This window comes from Notolabrus celidotus, chromosome 12 (genome assembly GCF_009762535.1).
Source record: "Notolabrus celidotus isolate fNotCel1 chromosome 12, fNotCel1.pri, whole genome shotgun sequence".
Lineage (NCBI taxonomy): Eukaryota > Metazoa > Chordata > Actinopteri > Labriformes > Labridae > Notolabrus > Notolabrus celidotus.
The window spans coordinates 29,011,755-29,023,826 of NC_048283.1; the positions used below are offsets into that span (position 1 = coordinate 29,011,755).

The 12,072-nt window shown below is 41.6% G+C and overlaps 2 protein-coding genes across 2 annotated transcripts in view; both read right to left on the minus strand.

Moving 5' to 3' along the window:
• Positions 1–2,849, minus strand: part of LOC117822771 (RNA-binding motif, single-stranded-interacting protein 3-like) — a 104,422-nt gene extending 101,573 nt beyond the window's left edge. Inside the window, exon 1 of the mRNA XM_034697679.1 lies at positions 2,776–2,849. Within this exon, the coding sequence (XP_034553570.1) occupies positions 2,776–2,849 (74 nt within the window). The remainder of the gene's footprint in view (positions 1–2,775) is intronic.
• Positions 2,850–4,483: 1,634 nt separating this feature from the next.
• LOC117823571 (RNA-binding motif, single-stranded-interacting protein 3-like) overlaps positions 4,484–12,072 on the minus strand; it is a 41,927-nt gene continuing 34,338 nt past the window's right edge. The window contains exon 2 of the mRNA XM_034698805.1: positions 4,484–4,690. Coding sequence (XP_034554696.1) covers positions 4,484–4,690 — 207 coding nt within the window. The remainder of the gene's footprint in view (positions 4,691–12,072) is intronic.

Genomic DNA, 12,072 nt, shown 5'->3' on the forward strand with positions numbered 1-12,072 from the left:
TAGATAGATAGATAGATAGATAGATAGATAGATAGATAGATAGATAGAAAGATAGACAGACAGACAGACAGACAGACAGACAGACAGACAGACAGACAGACAGATAGATAGAAAGATAGACAGACAGACAGACAGACAGACAGAAAGATAGACAGACAGACAGACAGACAGACAGACAGACAGACAGACAGACAGACAGACAGACAGAGAGATAGATAGATAGATAGATAGATAGATAGATAGATAGATAGATAGATAGAAAGACAGAAAGACAGACAGACAGACAGACAGACAGACAGACAGACAGACAGATAGGTAGATAGATAGATAGACAGACAGACAGACAGACAGACAGACAGACAGACAGACAGACAGACAGACAGACAGACAGACAGAACGATAGACAGACAGACAGACAGACAGACAGACAGACAGACAGACAGACAGACAGACAGACAGACAGATAGATAGATAGATAGATAGATAGATAGATAGATAGATAGATAGATAGATAGATAGATAGATAGATAGATAGATAGATAGATAGATAGATAGATAGATAGATAGAAAGATAGACAGACAGACAGACAGACAGACAGACAGATAGATAGAAAGATAGACAGACAGACAGACAGACAGACAGACAGACAGACAGAGAGACAGACAGACAGATAGATAGATAGATAGATAGATAGATAGATAGATAGATAGATAGATAGATAGATAGATAGATAGATAGATAGATAGATAGATAGATAGATAGATAGATAGATAGATAGATAGATAGATAGATAAGACAACAAGTGTGATTGAAGGCGGGCGAGCAAGTGAGAGAGAGAGAAATTGCCCTTGTGCCGGTCTTTACATTCAGCTCACGTTCGGCTCTGTCCCCAGACGTTAAAAGTGTGTCCATAGTTTGGGCGACCGGGGGAGTGATTGGAAATGTCAGCTGACAACAGCACTTTTCACTGACACTCTGAGAACTGGCACAGAGACAGAGAGGGAAAGGGGGAGGCATAGGGGAGGAGGTGAGGGAGAAAAAAGGATGGGGGGAGGAAATGAAGAGCATGACAGAATGGGAAGGGAAAGGATGGAGCTGGTGGGCGGCCGGGCACTGAGAGAAAAAAGCAACGCTTGGTAACAATGAGGAAGAGGATGACATTGATCTAAAAGAGTGTGTGTATGAGTGTGTGTGTGTGTCAGTGTCGAGGGACTGCACTTCCGTTATTCATTGTAACTGTGTGCATGAATGAAAAGCCTGTTTTGTGTGCGTTTGTGCGTGTGTGTCGTGTCAGTGAGTGACAGGAAACTGCCACTCAGTCTATTTCTGAAAGCCGTAGAGAGTTGGAAACCCAAAGCAAAGCCCACTGCCCAACAGCACACACACACAGGCCCCCTCCCCTGCTGACCTTTCCTAAATGTTACTGGGCACTTGGCACACTGACGGGGCGTCTAATGAAACTTTTATTGGCCCCCATTTTTCACCCTGTATTCCAGAGCGCCTCCAGGGCTAAGCTGAAATACAACAGGCTTGAACTGCCGCTGACATGCAGAAGGGCAAGGTATGGTGGGTGAGTGTTTGTTCAAAGTGTATGTTACAGTCTTTACATTTCATTCTCACCTGCCTTAATTCTCTACTCCAGAACTGTTTAGATCAATTAGACATTTCAATGAGATCATTTTAAGTTACTATCTGCAGAATATTTAGTTCAATACATCATCCTCCAATTACATTGGGTAAGACCAAGCAATAGCTAAAGGCAAACAGGATCCTCACTGAGAGAGTTGTTGCATTATGTCTTTGTCTCTGTTTGCCCTGGCTAGGACACTTGGAAATAAAAAGTATAGGATCAACTTTAAACACCAAGAAAGAGGACAGCATGATAAGCTACAAACTGCTCTAGCTGCAAGAGTTTAAAGTTAATCTGAAAAAGTCCCACATTCAAATTAACATCTGCACATTATCCAGACAGACTGTGTTACTCTAAGGGAATATTGACACATCAGCCTGTTAGCAGACACACAGTATTAACCAGTTTCAGCAAGCTAAACATGAAGTTAGCTAAGTTATGAGTAACTACATTAAATTAATCTTCACTGTAGCTACCTCCCAGAGAAATGTAGCTAGCTGTGCTAACTCAACACAACAAACGTAGCTTTTTACATCACAGTAATTTTCTTTGAGTCAGACTCAATGCTGTTCTGGAATGTTTAGCTGGACAGCTCTATACTACAATAATACTTTATCTACAGACAAGCTGCTATACGAGGTTAGCATGCACTCATGCTAGTTAGCTGAAAAGGAGTTGCATTCACCAGCGGTGGAGACCTCATGGGCATCACCTGACAGAATAGACAGTGATGTCATTTCACTATCATACAGAAGGAGACAGCCTGCGACAAATATACATCCATTTATTGACTGGCATAATCTTCTAATCCTTAGCACTTTAATTTCAGACCATCACAGAACGCTCTACTGGTTCTCAACTTTGCCATGTGAAAACGTAGCTTGTGTGGACGCTAGCATTGAACTACTAATGCCTCTTTTTGTAATGCCATTACTGCCCATCACTTGCATTATCATTAGCACTGACCTGCTCATAACCTTTAAAACTGAAAACAAGCTTTCCGGTTAAAGACAATGTTAGAACAAGGTCTGGATTAAGGGTTCCTGTCTGCAATTTATATCCAATTCATTGGAAGGATAGTTAAAGCACAGGTACCTTCTGTTTATTTGAACAGATTGAAGTGTGTCAATAGTAAGTGTATTACCCACAGGTGATGTCAGTCAGCTTAGCCCCTTTGTTGAGAAACCAGGTGGAGAACCGGCACGAAAGCTGGGCCATCAACTCCTACAGACGGGGTCAACTACACTATGTATTTAACTAATTTAAGAAACTCCCAACCAAACACTAATGTAAGTGCAGGTGTATACCATATCTAATATTTTTTCAGTGCTTTGGTTTACTGTCAGAAGCCCATTTGTTTTAGCAGTGTTTTCAGACGTAACACATACTGTATGTGGTCCTCTGCCTGCAGTGCTCTGAGCAGATGTAGGGTCCGTGGGCTTTGAAACAGTCAAAATATATAAACAAACTATGAAAGAGAGAGAGAGAGAGGAGAAACTTCTGTGGTAACTGGAGGACAGGAGAGGTCTTGAGTTACCGTGCGGTGCAGATGTAAACTGTGAGCCCACGGCCAAATACCCAGAGTGCTACAGCTGTCACAAGCGGGACTTGGTAACAACAGTGAGTCAGGAGCTTTCTGAACCAGAGGATACTCGTGGCTACATACGGCATCAATGTGTTTGGGACAGACTTTCCTTAAATTTGTTAAGTGACGTGGTAGAATGTACCCCGTCTGTGCTGGTTCTGCTTACTGTTTCTCAGCAAGGGGATCAAGCTGAGCTGGATCCCCTGTAGGTAATACACTTGCCATGTACCTCAAACAAACCCACTTCTCCTTTTTTAAGTAAATATTATAATTTCAGCTGGGTAAAAGGTTGATGAAAGTGCATTAAAAGAAGTGAAACCTGCCTTTGCTTCGATTGATTGCTAAGTTGTTAACAAATCACAAAAATTCTCATTACTGTTTGTATCTGTACAATAAAATAATCTGTCAAATAAATTACACATGTTGTATTTTACCCCTCTGAGAGCTCTTTTGAAACTTCTTCTGTTACTCAAGATAAAGTCAAACTATTTAAAGCTGCAGTTCAGCTACGGAGAGAAAACTGGTGAGGTTGCTTTTGCCAATTGTTGAAACCAAAGCAAAGACTGAACTTTCAATATCAATGTTTAGTGTTTCACCAGAGAACAACTTTAACTGTGTTAAGACAGTTCACAGTAAGTTAAAACAAACATCAGATAAGGGTTTTCTCATGCATAAAACAGCTGCTGGTGCATAATGATATGCCTTTATCAGCTCCCTTACCGATTGTTCAATAAAGCTTTAACTAAAATGTTTAGAGGATTGTTAATTAATGTCATTTCAAACTCTACAAATTTCCCTTGACAGCATTAAACACACTGCGATTACATTTCTATTCAGTGTTGTTTTACTACCATAACCGCAATGCTCTAAAATATTCAAGACTTTCAACAAGAAGGGGCTCAAACTGTTTGTGTAGTTGCTGCAGATTGAGGATCTACATACTCTGCTGATGTACAGAAGGATGTGTGTGTTTGTCCCTGTGCAGCATGTGTGTGTATATGACCCAGACCAGAAGGGAGCGGATGGGTTAGGCCCAGCTGGGTTGTGTTTTTTCCTCTGAGGAAGCACAGGGGAGGAACACAGAGGTCAAGAGCAAACTGTTGATACTCATTATACTCTGCTGTTGGACTCACGCAAAACTAATTACAACAAGCTGAGCTGAACAGAGCTGCAGTGAACTGAGCTCAGCTGCAGCCTGAAGGATGCATGTGCAGAGTGAGAGCAGAGTCAGACAGAGATGAGTGGAAAAAAGGGGAAACATTAGAACTTACGGCTGGCAGAGTTTGATGAGATCCTGGTCTGTGGTGGCAGGCGGCAGGCCTCTGATGTACAGGTTGGTCTTACTGAGCTGCTCCATTAACCCTCCTCCATGTCCTCCTCCATGCCCTCCTCCACCACCACCTCCTCCTCCTCCTCCTCCAGTGGTGCCAGGGCTGGGTGGAGCCATGGGCGGAGGGGGAGGAGCATAGGACTGCTGCAGAGACAACGAAAGAAAAGGAAAGGTCACTTAAGGTCGCAACATGAAAAATACATTTTTTGACCTTTTCTGAGCCATTATTATCAAAAATGTTATGCCAGGAAGAAGTTATTTTGACTTCCTTCCCCTCGCTCCTATCCATCAAACAGCACATCATTTGTTTAGCAAATTCACATCCTTTTAAATAATCTCTTCCTGCATCGAGTCCCCACACAGATATCTTGATTTAACTGGAAGCACATCAAGTGAAGGAAGCAGGATGTGTAATTGCTGGAGCTCATTATGTCGCAGGAGCTTATATCAACAATAATAAAACAGCAACCTTACACTACATGTACCTATTTCAACACATGCATACACTTATGGCAGAGGAACAAGCAGAAACTAATGTCATCACTCACACAGGTCCATGGCACAAGACCTTTGGGAATCTGGTGTTCTGTGGGTCAGTCCGAAACACCACCCTAAAGCATGAGCACTGAACCCTCATGAACTCTAGTGATGTTAGACACACAGTGAGTGAGTGTGAGGCATGGGACACACCTTCATGACATCACATGTTGTCTTAAAACAAGACGTTTGTACCATGTGACTGTTTGTGTTGCGTTACAGTCTTTATATTATTTGTGAAACCTATTAAAAGTCATGCATGGCATAAATGTTTATTATTTTGTGAACACTTGACTGAAAAACAGGAATATCCCTTCAAACATGAAAACCCTGACCCCTGGAAGTGATTTGCTACATGTCGTCACTTCTTTTTGGTTTTACAATTTTTTGCTTTCATGTTTTATTTCTATGTTTGAACTCAGGGTAAGACCCACAGGAGACTCCCAGGATCTGCAGTCTCACAGAGTGTGCGTAATTTGGTGTTTTAAAGTCTGCATTGGAGTCCTCATACACTTGATGAGATGACACAGGGCAACACCAAGCATTCACCCACTTAACAGAAATAAGCCTCAAAGTTTGTGAGTGTGGGGATTAGGATTGGGCCTGGGACTTGCTCGAGGACTCTTATGCCTCTTTCACATATGCACTCTTGAAACTTTCTGGAAATTGTAGAATCGGGTTCCCAGGATGAATCTCAGAAGACAGAACATGACCTTGAAAGCACACTGCATTAGCCACAGTGTTCTGTTCACAACATGATATAAATGACATGACCCCTCACTTCTTGCCTGCGCTGAATTTTCCTGGATACTTCCTGCTTCAGCTCACCCTGACTTCACTTGGAAATATCCCAAAGGGGCTGGCAGAAAAACTTACAGGTGAAGTCAGATGTTTGTGTTGCACATGCAACATAGCAGAAGTTTGTATCCAAGTCACCTACACATCAGGACCTAACACATTTACACAGAACATTCAGAACATTGCAGTTTGGGGATAGCTGTAATTGAATAGTGATGGATTGAGCCCATGTTTCCAACAGGTGGAAGGCAGACTCCGACCCCTGAGCCACAGTGGCTCAGTTGTGACTTTAACAGCTGTAGGCAGTTCAGTACGTTCTGTTATCATGACTGAAGTAATCTGCTGTTCAATCTCTTAAAGTAAAGTTTTAGATGACAATAAAATAGTAAAAGTTGTACCATCTGTTTTGACGGGTCATTTCCACTTACACTGACTCCCTAAAGATGTCTATCACTTGTTTCCAGCAGCTCAAGCACATAATAGGAAATCAGATTCAGTCAGGTTACATGGAATTGACACCACTGATGTTCTTACTTCAAGGTACTGTCAACTTTACAATGCTGTGCTGGACACCTCTCCTGTGCTCTTGGACGTTTTTCAAGCATCTCACTATTGGTGCATAAACTAGGCCGTCCAATGTTTAATCCAAGCCTGCACCTTTTATTGCCCCAAACATTTCCTATCGGCCTTCAGTGTCCAATTACACAGCTCAATGCTGACTTAATGACTTAATAAAATGACCATTTCTGGCAGGGGGAGAAGGCAGTGTGTGGAATAATGAGTGTTTGGAGCTGATAGTTTCAGAGAGCAGACCAAACTCCTGCTTGCATGCTGCCTTATAGACAAACTATTAGGTTAAGTTTGGAGGAAGTAAACAAGCCAGATGGCTCTTATGAAAACAGCGTTCAAAACACTGTCTGCTGTATTGATGTTTGGAGCAAAACAGCCACAAAGAAATCTGGTCTCAGCATCAGTCCCACTGCAGGGAACTGATTGGAACAAGTTCAAGACCTCGCTGTAGTTTGAGATGATCACTGGCTGGTTTTACTGTGTGCAACAATGACCAGTGAGTGGGAGACAGGGGGGAGTGACGGGTGAGACAGGCAGTGCACATGCTTGGATGTATACCGTATTTAGCGGATGTTTGTGCGTGTGAGTACTCAGAGGCTATATAGCGTGTGTGAGCTTGTGCTTCTGAGCCAGTGTTTGCGATAATGACAGGTTGTCACCACACAGCGATGTGGAGCCGCAGCCGGCTCTGATATTAATCCATTACCTGTACTTCCCTCCACTGCCAGACAATTCCTGACACACACACACACACACACACACACACACACACACACACACACACACACACACACACACACACACACACACACACACACACACACACACACACACACACACACACACACACACATTCACACGGATACAACCACACTGACAGCTGAGAGAGACTGTGCTAACAGGATTCAGCACATACAGCAGCAGACATGTCGCAGTAAGAGGAGACAGTGCCTGTGGAGTAGAACCATTTACCTGCTAGTGCCTTACACTAACAGCTCAGAATGAGCCCACACACTTCAACAAAATAATGACAAAGTACAAGGATAAAAAAGACTACACTTGGTAATACTTCATAATAACTGCTGTGACAAATACTGCTCCACATTCAAGTGTCTCACATAAACCAGCATATTTGTAGTGAGATTTTTACCAATATCTCCCCATTCTTTTTTTCCTGCTGTGATGATCTCTAAAAGTCAAGTAATCTTAATAAAGTAATGAATAAATTAGTAAGTCAGTCAACAAGGAAGAAATAAGCAATCATCCTGACACACAGCTGAAGATTTAGGCACATTATCAAGCAGAACACTTAGTTTGATTATCTTAGTCATATGAAACAGGGAATCAGATGTATTTAGTTTTTGGACTGCTGTGTGCCAAAATAAGACATCTGAAGAAGCCATCTTGGGATCAGTGATATTGTGATTTGCATTTTTTTTTTTGCTTTTTTATATTTTATACACCAAATTATTTATAAGATATGTTTCCTGAACTCATAAAGAGCCCTGTAATAAAAGTAGGGCTGCAGAATAAATTGCAATTTCATCATAATAGCAAATTTCAAGTAAATACACTGCAGAAGTCCCACATTTATTGTTAAAATAAGACAAAACATGCAATGCTTTACCCCACATGCCCATATTTTACCTATTGGATGAACACTTTGGTGCTTTCCAGAGCATTTTGATGCATTGTGCTAAAGCTCAGGCTAGCTAAGCTACCTTCAGATTCATTTTGTAGTGAAAAGAAACTGCTTCTTGGATTTATTTGGATTCACGATGAACATGTTGAAAATATATAGAACAGCAGATACACATAAAAGCTGTGAGTTATAGGCAATATCCACTCCAATATACACTCAATGCTAGGCTGTTCTGTCTTAAAAAGAAAACAGATCAAACAACTAGCAGCTCAGTTGATGTATAAGGGACTTTGTGATTCCTCATGATCTCAAGAAAAAACGTAACGATCCATTCAGCTTTCCTTTCTAAAAAAATACACCAGCTTCACAAAAACACATGACAATCAGCGTAATGAGCGACAAAAAAAATAAATACTCCCATATTGTGAAACTGAATTCTTCTATGAGTTAGATTTTTATGTGCTAGAAAAAATAATCTTTTAGCCAAGCCTCAAACTCCTCCAGAGAAGCTGCTCAGTGGCCTGTACTGTGAAATGTGTGTGTGTGTTTGCATGTCGTGTCTGTGAACATGATGAAAACCTCACGACTTCAAAGCCTGAGCTGAGCAGATTCAATACGGGCCGTTAACAATGGTTTTGTTTACCCATCTCCTATGAAAAAAAACAGATACATGTTGGATAGGGAGTGTCGGGTAAAAATAAACATTAGTTACACGTGCAGTGTATACACACACAACAATATACAGACAGGCAGTATGTGTTCACACCTTATCTACGTGTATTCATCTCATTCATTGTATCATTATTTGGAGCAGAAAACTGCCTTTTCTCACTTTGACACTCACACAAACACACTCAGACGTCCAGGTATGCACAAATACACAAAGCCTCTCCAGCAGACACAACACACACACACACACACCTGATCAAAGGCCTGGCCCGGGAAACCTCTTTCAGCCAATTTGTGCTGCTGTCAGGGTCGGGCCGATAGTGAGCTGTGTATGTAACGTGTCAGGGACTGTGATAGGGAAATCCTTTGAAACATTGAAATCTCTTTCTCTCTTTGGCAACCACGCTCTCTCCTCTCTTCACCCTCTCGCTCACTGTCAAATTCGACTCCCCCATCGCTCAATCTCTCGCTCTTTTCACCTCCTATCCCTCCACTTCCCACACCCTCGCTCACTATTTCTCCCTCACTTGCTCCTTTCTTTCTCCAGTCTCTCTCTCTTTTAAGGATTACTGTGCAGTCGGAGTATGTAGACTGAAGGCTGCCTCTCAGCTGGTATTGTTGACACACTTAGTACAGTGGAGCAGCTCTCACAGTGGGAGAAAGGCTCAGAGGCAGCGACACAAATTGTCACACAAAGCAAGCGCAGTTAACGTGTTTTTGTAGATATGAGACATATCATCAGCAACATATCGCAAAACATGTCTGCAAGGTGTCGTGTTTACGATTACCTGATGAGCTTTTGGATAGAAGGTGAATTGCAGAGGTCTCAAAAAATAAGTAGGCTAACATATAAAGATACTAATAAAAAGTGTACAAAGCAAACATTTCAACATTTGATATTGCAAGCATATTTTATGGGAACATAATTTGCACCCCCCCAATGGGTAAGAGGTCTGTTAGTCTGCGTGAAGGCCTGTTACTTAGTCTGCGTGAAGGCCTGTTACTTGACAAATGCACATATTAATCAAAAACTCGTACTTTAACATTGCTTGGTTACAAATACAAGTGAAGAAGAATACCAAACACCTTGAAAACACTACATATTGTATATTTCTTTCATTTTTCATGCTGATAGCATTCCAGCAAATATTCAGTCTCTTTGTTTTTGAAGCAATTACGATTCCCCGTTGCAGGCACGCTAACCACTAACACGTAAACCAGCCAAGAATATGCTAGCTCTGGTCTGCCATCGTAGCACTCTGAGCTGCTCTGTTTTATCTTTGTTGTTCATTTAACTTATACTTCAGTTTTCTTTTATACATTTGGATTTACTGAAGATTTTTTTAAGGATTAAGATTAGGAGAAATCCCCGAAGAAAACAAGCTAGCTAACCAGCCGTTAAACAGTGTATTCACTAGGTCAGCCATGAACCATTAACAGTTATTTCTTCACAGTTCAGTCTTATGCAATTTACCTTCCCACAGAGGGGGTCGGATTAAAGATGATGATGCAACACAGCTAATTAGCTCCAATGGTTTCTTTCATTGGGTTTTTTCCATCCCTGTTTTCCGTGTAACAAACTGTAGCCTCATTTTGCTGCAATGCTAGCCCTACTTCATTCAGGGCTGTGCCTCAAGAGTCATTCAAAACAGTGAGCTAACAAAAAAAAAATGTACAAGGACCAAGTTTTCTTTGATTAGTTCGTACATAAACTCCATGAAGGAGCTGTGCCTCATTTAAGCCATCCTTTAGGCCCACCAGTAGTGTTATCAGTCGAGCCTTCACCTTCAAGACTGGTGAATTTGTAGGTAAAATATGCACATAATATACTCAAGTGTGCACTTGTATAGGAAGTCTGTTTGTACTGTTATGAAACGTGTTAACAAAACACTGCTGGTTGTTCAGACACATTTAGAGTCATTACAATGTTTGACATTAGCATTATAGTTATCAATTAGCATGCTAAAGACTTATTATAAAGGTTTCTTCATTTCTTGGTCATGCAAAGTACTAACAATGCTACTTACCATTCTCAAATAATTTCCTTATGGTCCAAAATAATATTCATTGACATAGTTCATTTCCATAATAAACCTGCAGCAATTTGTAAACTTAGAATGACTACAATTCAGTAAGAAAAGTCCTTTGTTGGAGGCAGCCAACATAACAGACACTCTGAAGTCTACAACTATACTCACATACATGTACACACACTCCATAGTACAGTCTATAGAAAGTCCCTTTTTGTCCCCACAACGTTTTCTATTCCCCAAACAATGAGTTTCTCCCGGAGAGCACTGGAAATGGGCTACAAGTGACCCAAACACACACACTCAAACAAATAAAGTCACACATACAAACACAGCTCAGTTCTTTCCAGAGTTCCGGTAAAAGGCACAGTGACCTTGCTAAGGTCAGGTTTCCTCTGCTATTTTCAGCAAAAGCGATTTTCAGTAGCGCTTACTGAGGCTGTGTGCATCAGTGTGTGTTGCTGTTCTATCTGTGCACATTGATCTTCTTCTGAGCAACACAGACATGAAAGACAGACCGAAAAGCACACATCAAGTGTAAGACAGAAACATTGTTTGTGCTATAGCTGTTCTATACATTTACCATGGCTCATATCAGGCAAAATATCCTGAGAGAAAACTGAATATGATGCAACACAATGTTTCACTGTCATGTGGGCGTGAGACGCTACAGAGCTGTATTCAGAGTGAGTCCAGTGCAGATACAGGGAAGGGAAAACTCACTGAGTGAAGGTAGAAAAAAAGGAGAGTCGAGGAAAAGAAGTTGCACAGTCCCTATGAGGGGTGAACTTTCGGTGAGAGGCAGGGAGAAAGGGATAAAGAGGCTGGAAAGGGATGGTGAAAGAGGAGGAAGCAGAAGAAAGAGCAGAAAGAGAGTGAAAGAGGAATGACCGATTGTGAGAAAGGGTGAGGGGGGAGAGAGGATGGGACATGGAAGAGCGGGTTGTTCCGGCCTCTTGTGATGCTTCCTGAAACACAGAAACACGGAAAGAATGCGATCTATTTTTGGGTCCAGCTCTGAGATTCTCTGTGTTACTCCGTGTGCCTCTAAACACAGCAGCGGAAGGGTTTAAGGAAGAGCTTATGAATACACGGGAATGGAAACATCGCTCCCAATATATAGCGTCCCTGTTAAGAGATTACACAAGCAGCTAAATTAAGCACTGGCTGGTGCTACTGTCAGAAACCTTGAAAAGATAACAATCTTCAGGAATCTACAAAAATAGCTTGAACGCTAGACTTTCATTTCTGGACCTTGTTTGATTTGAGGTTTGGCCCAA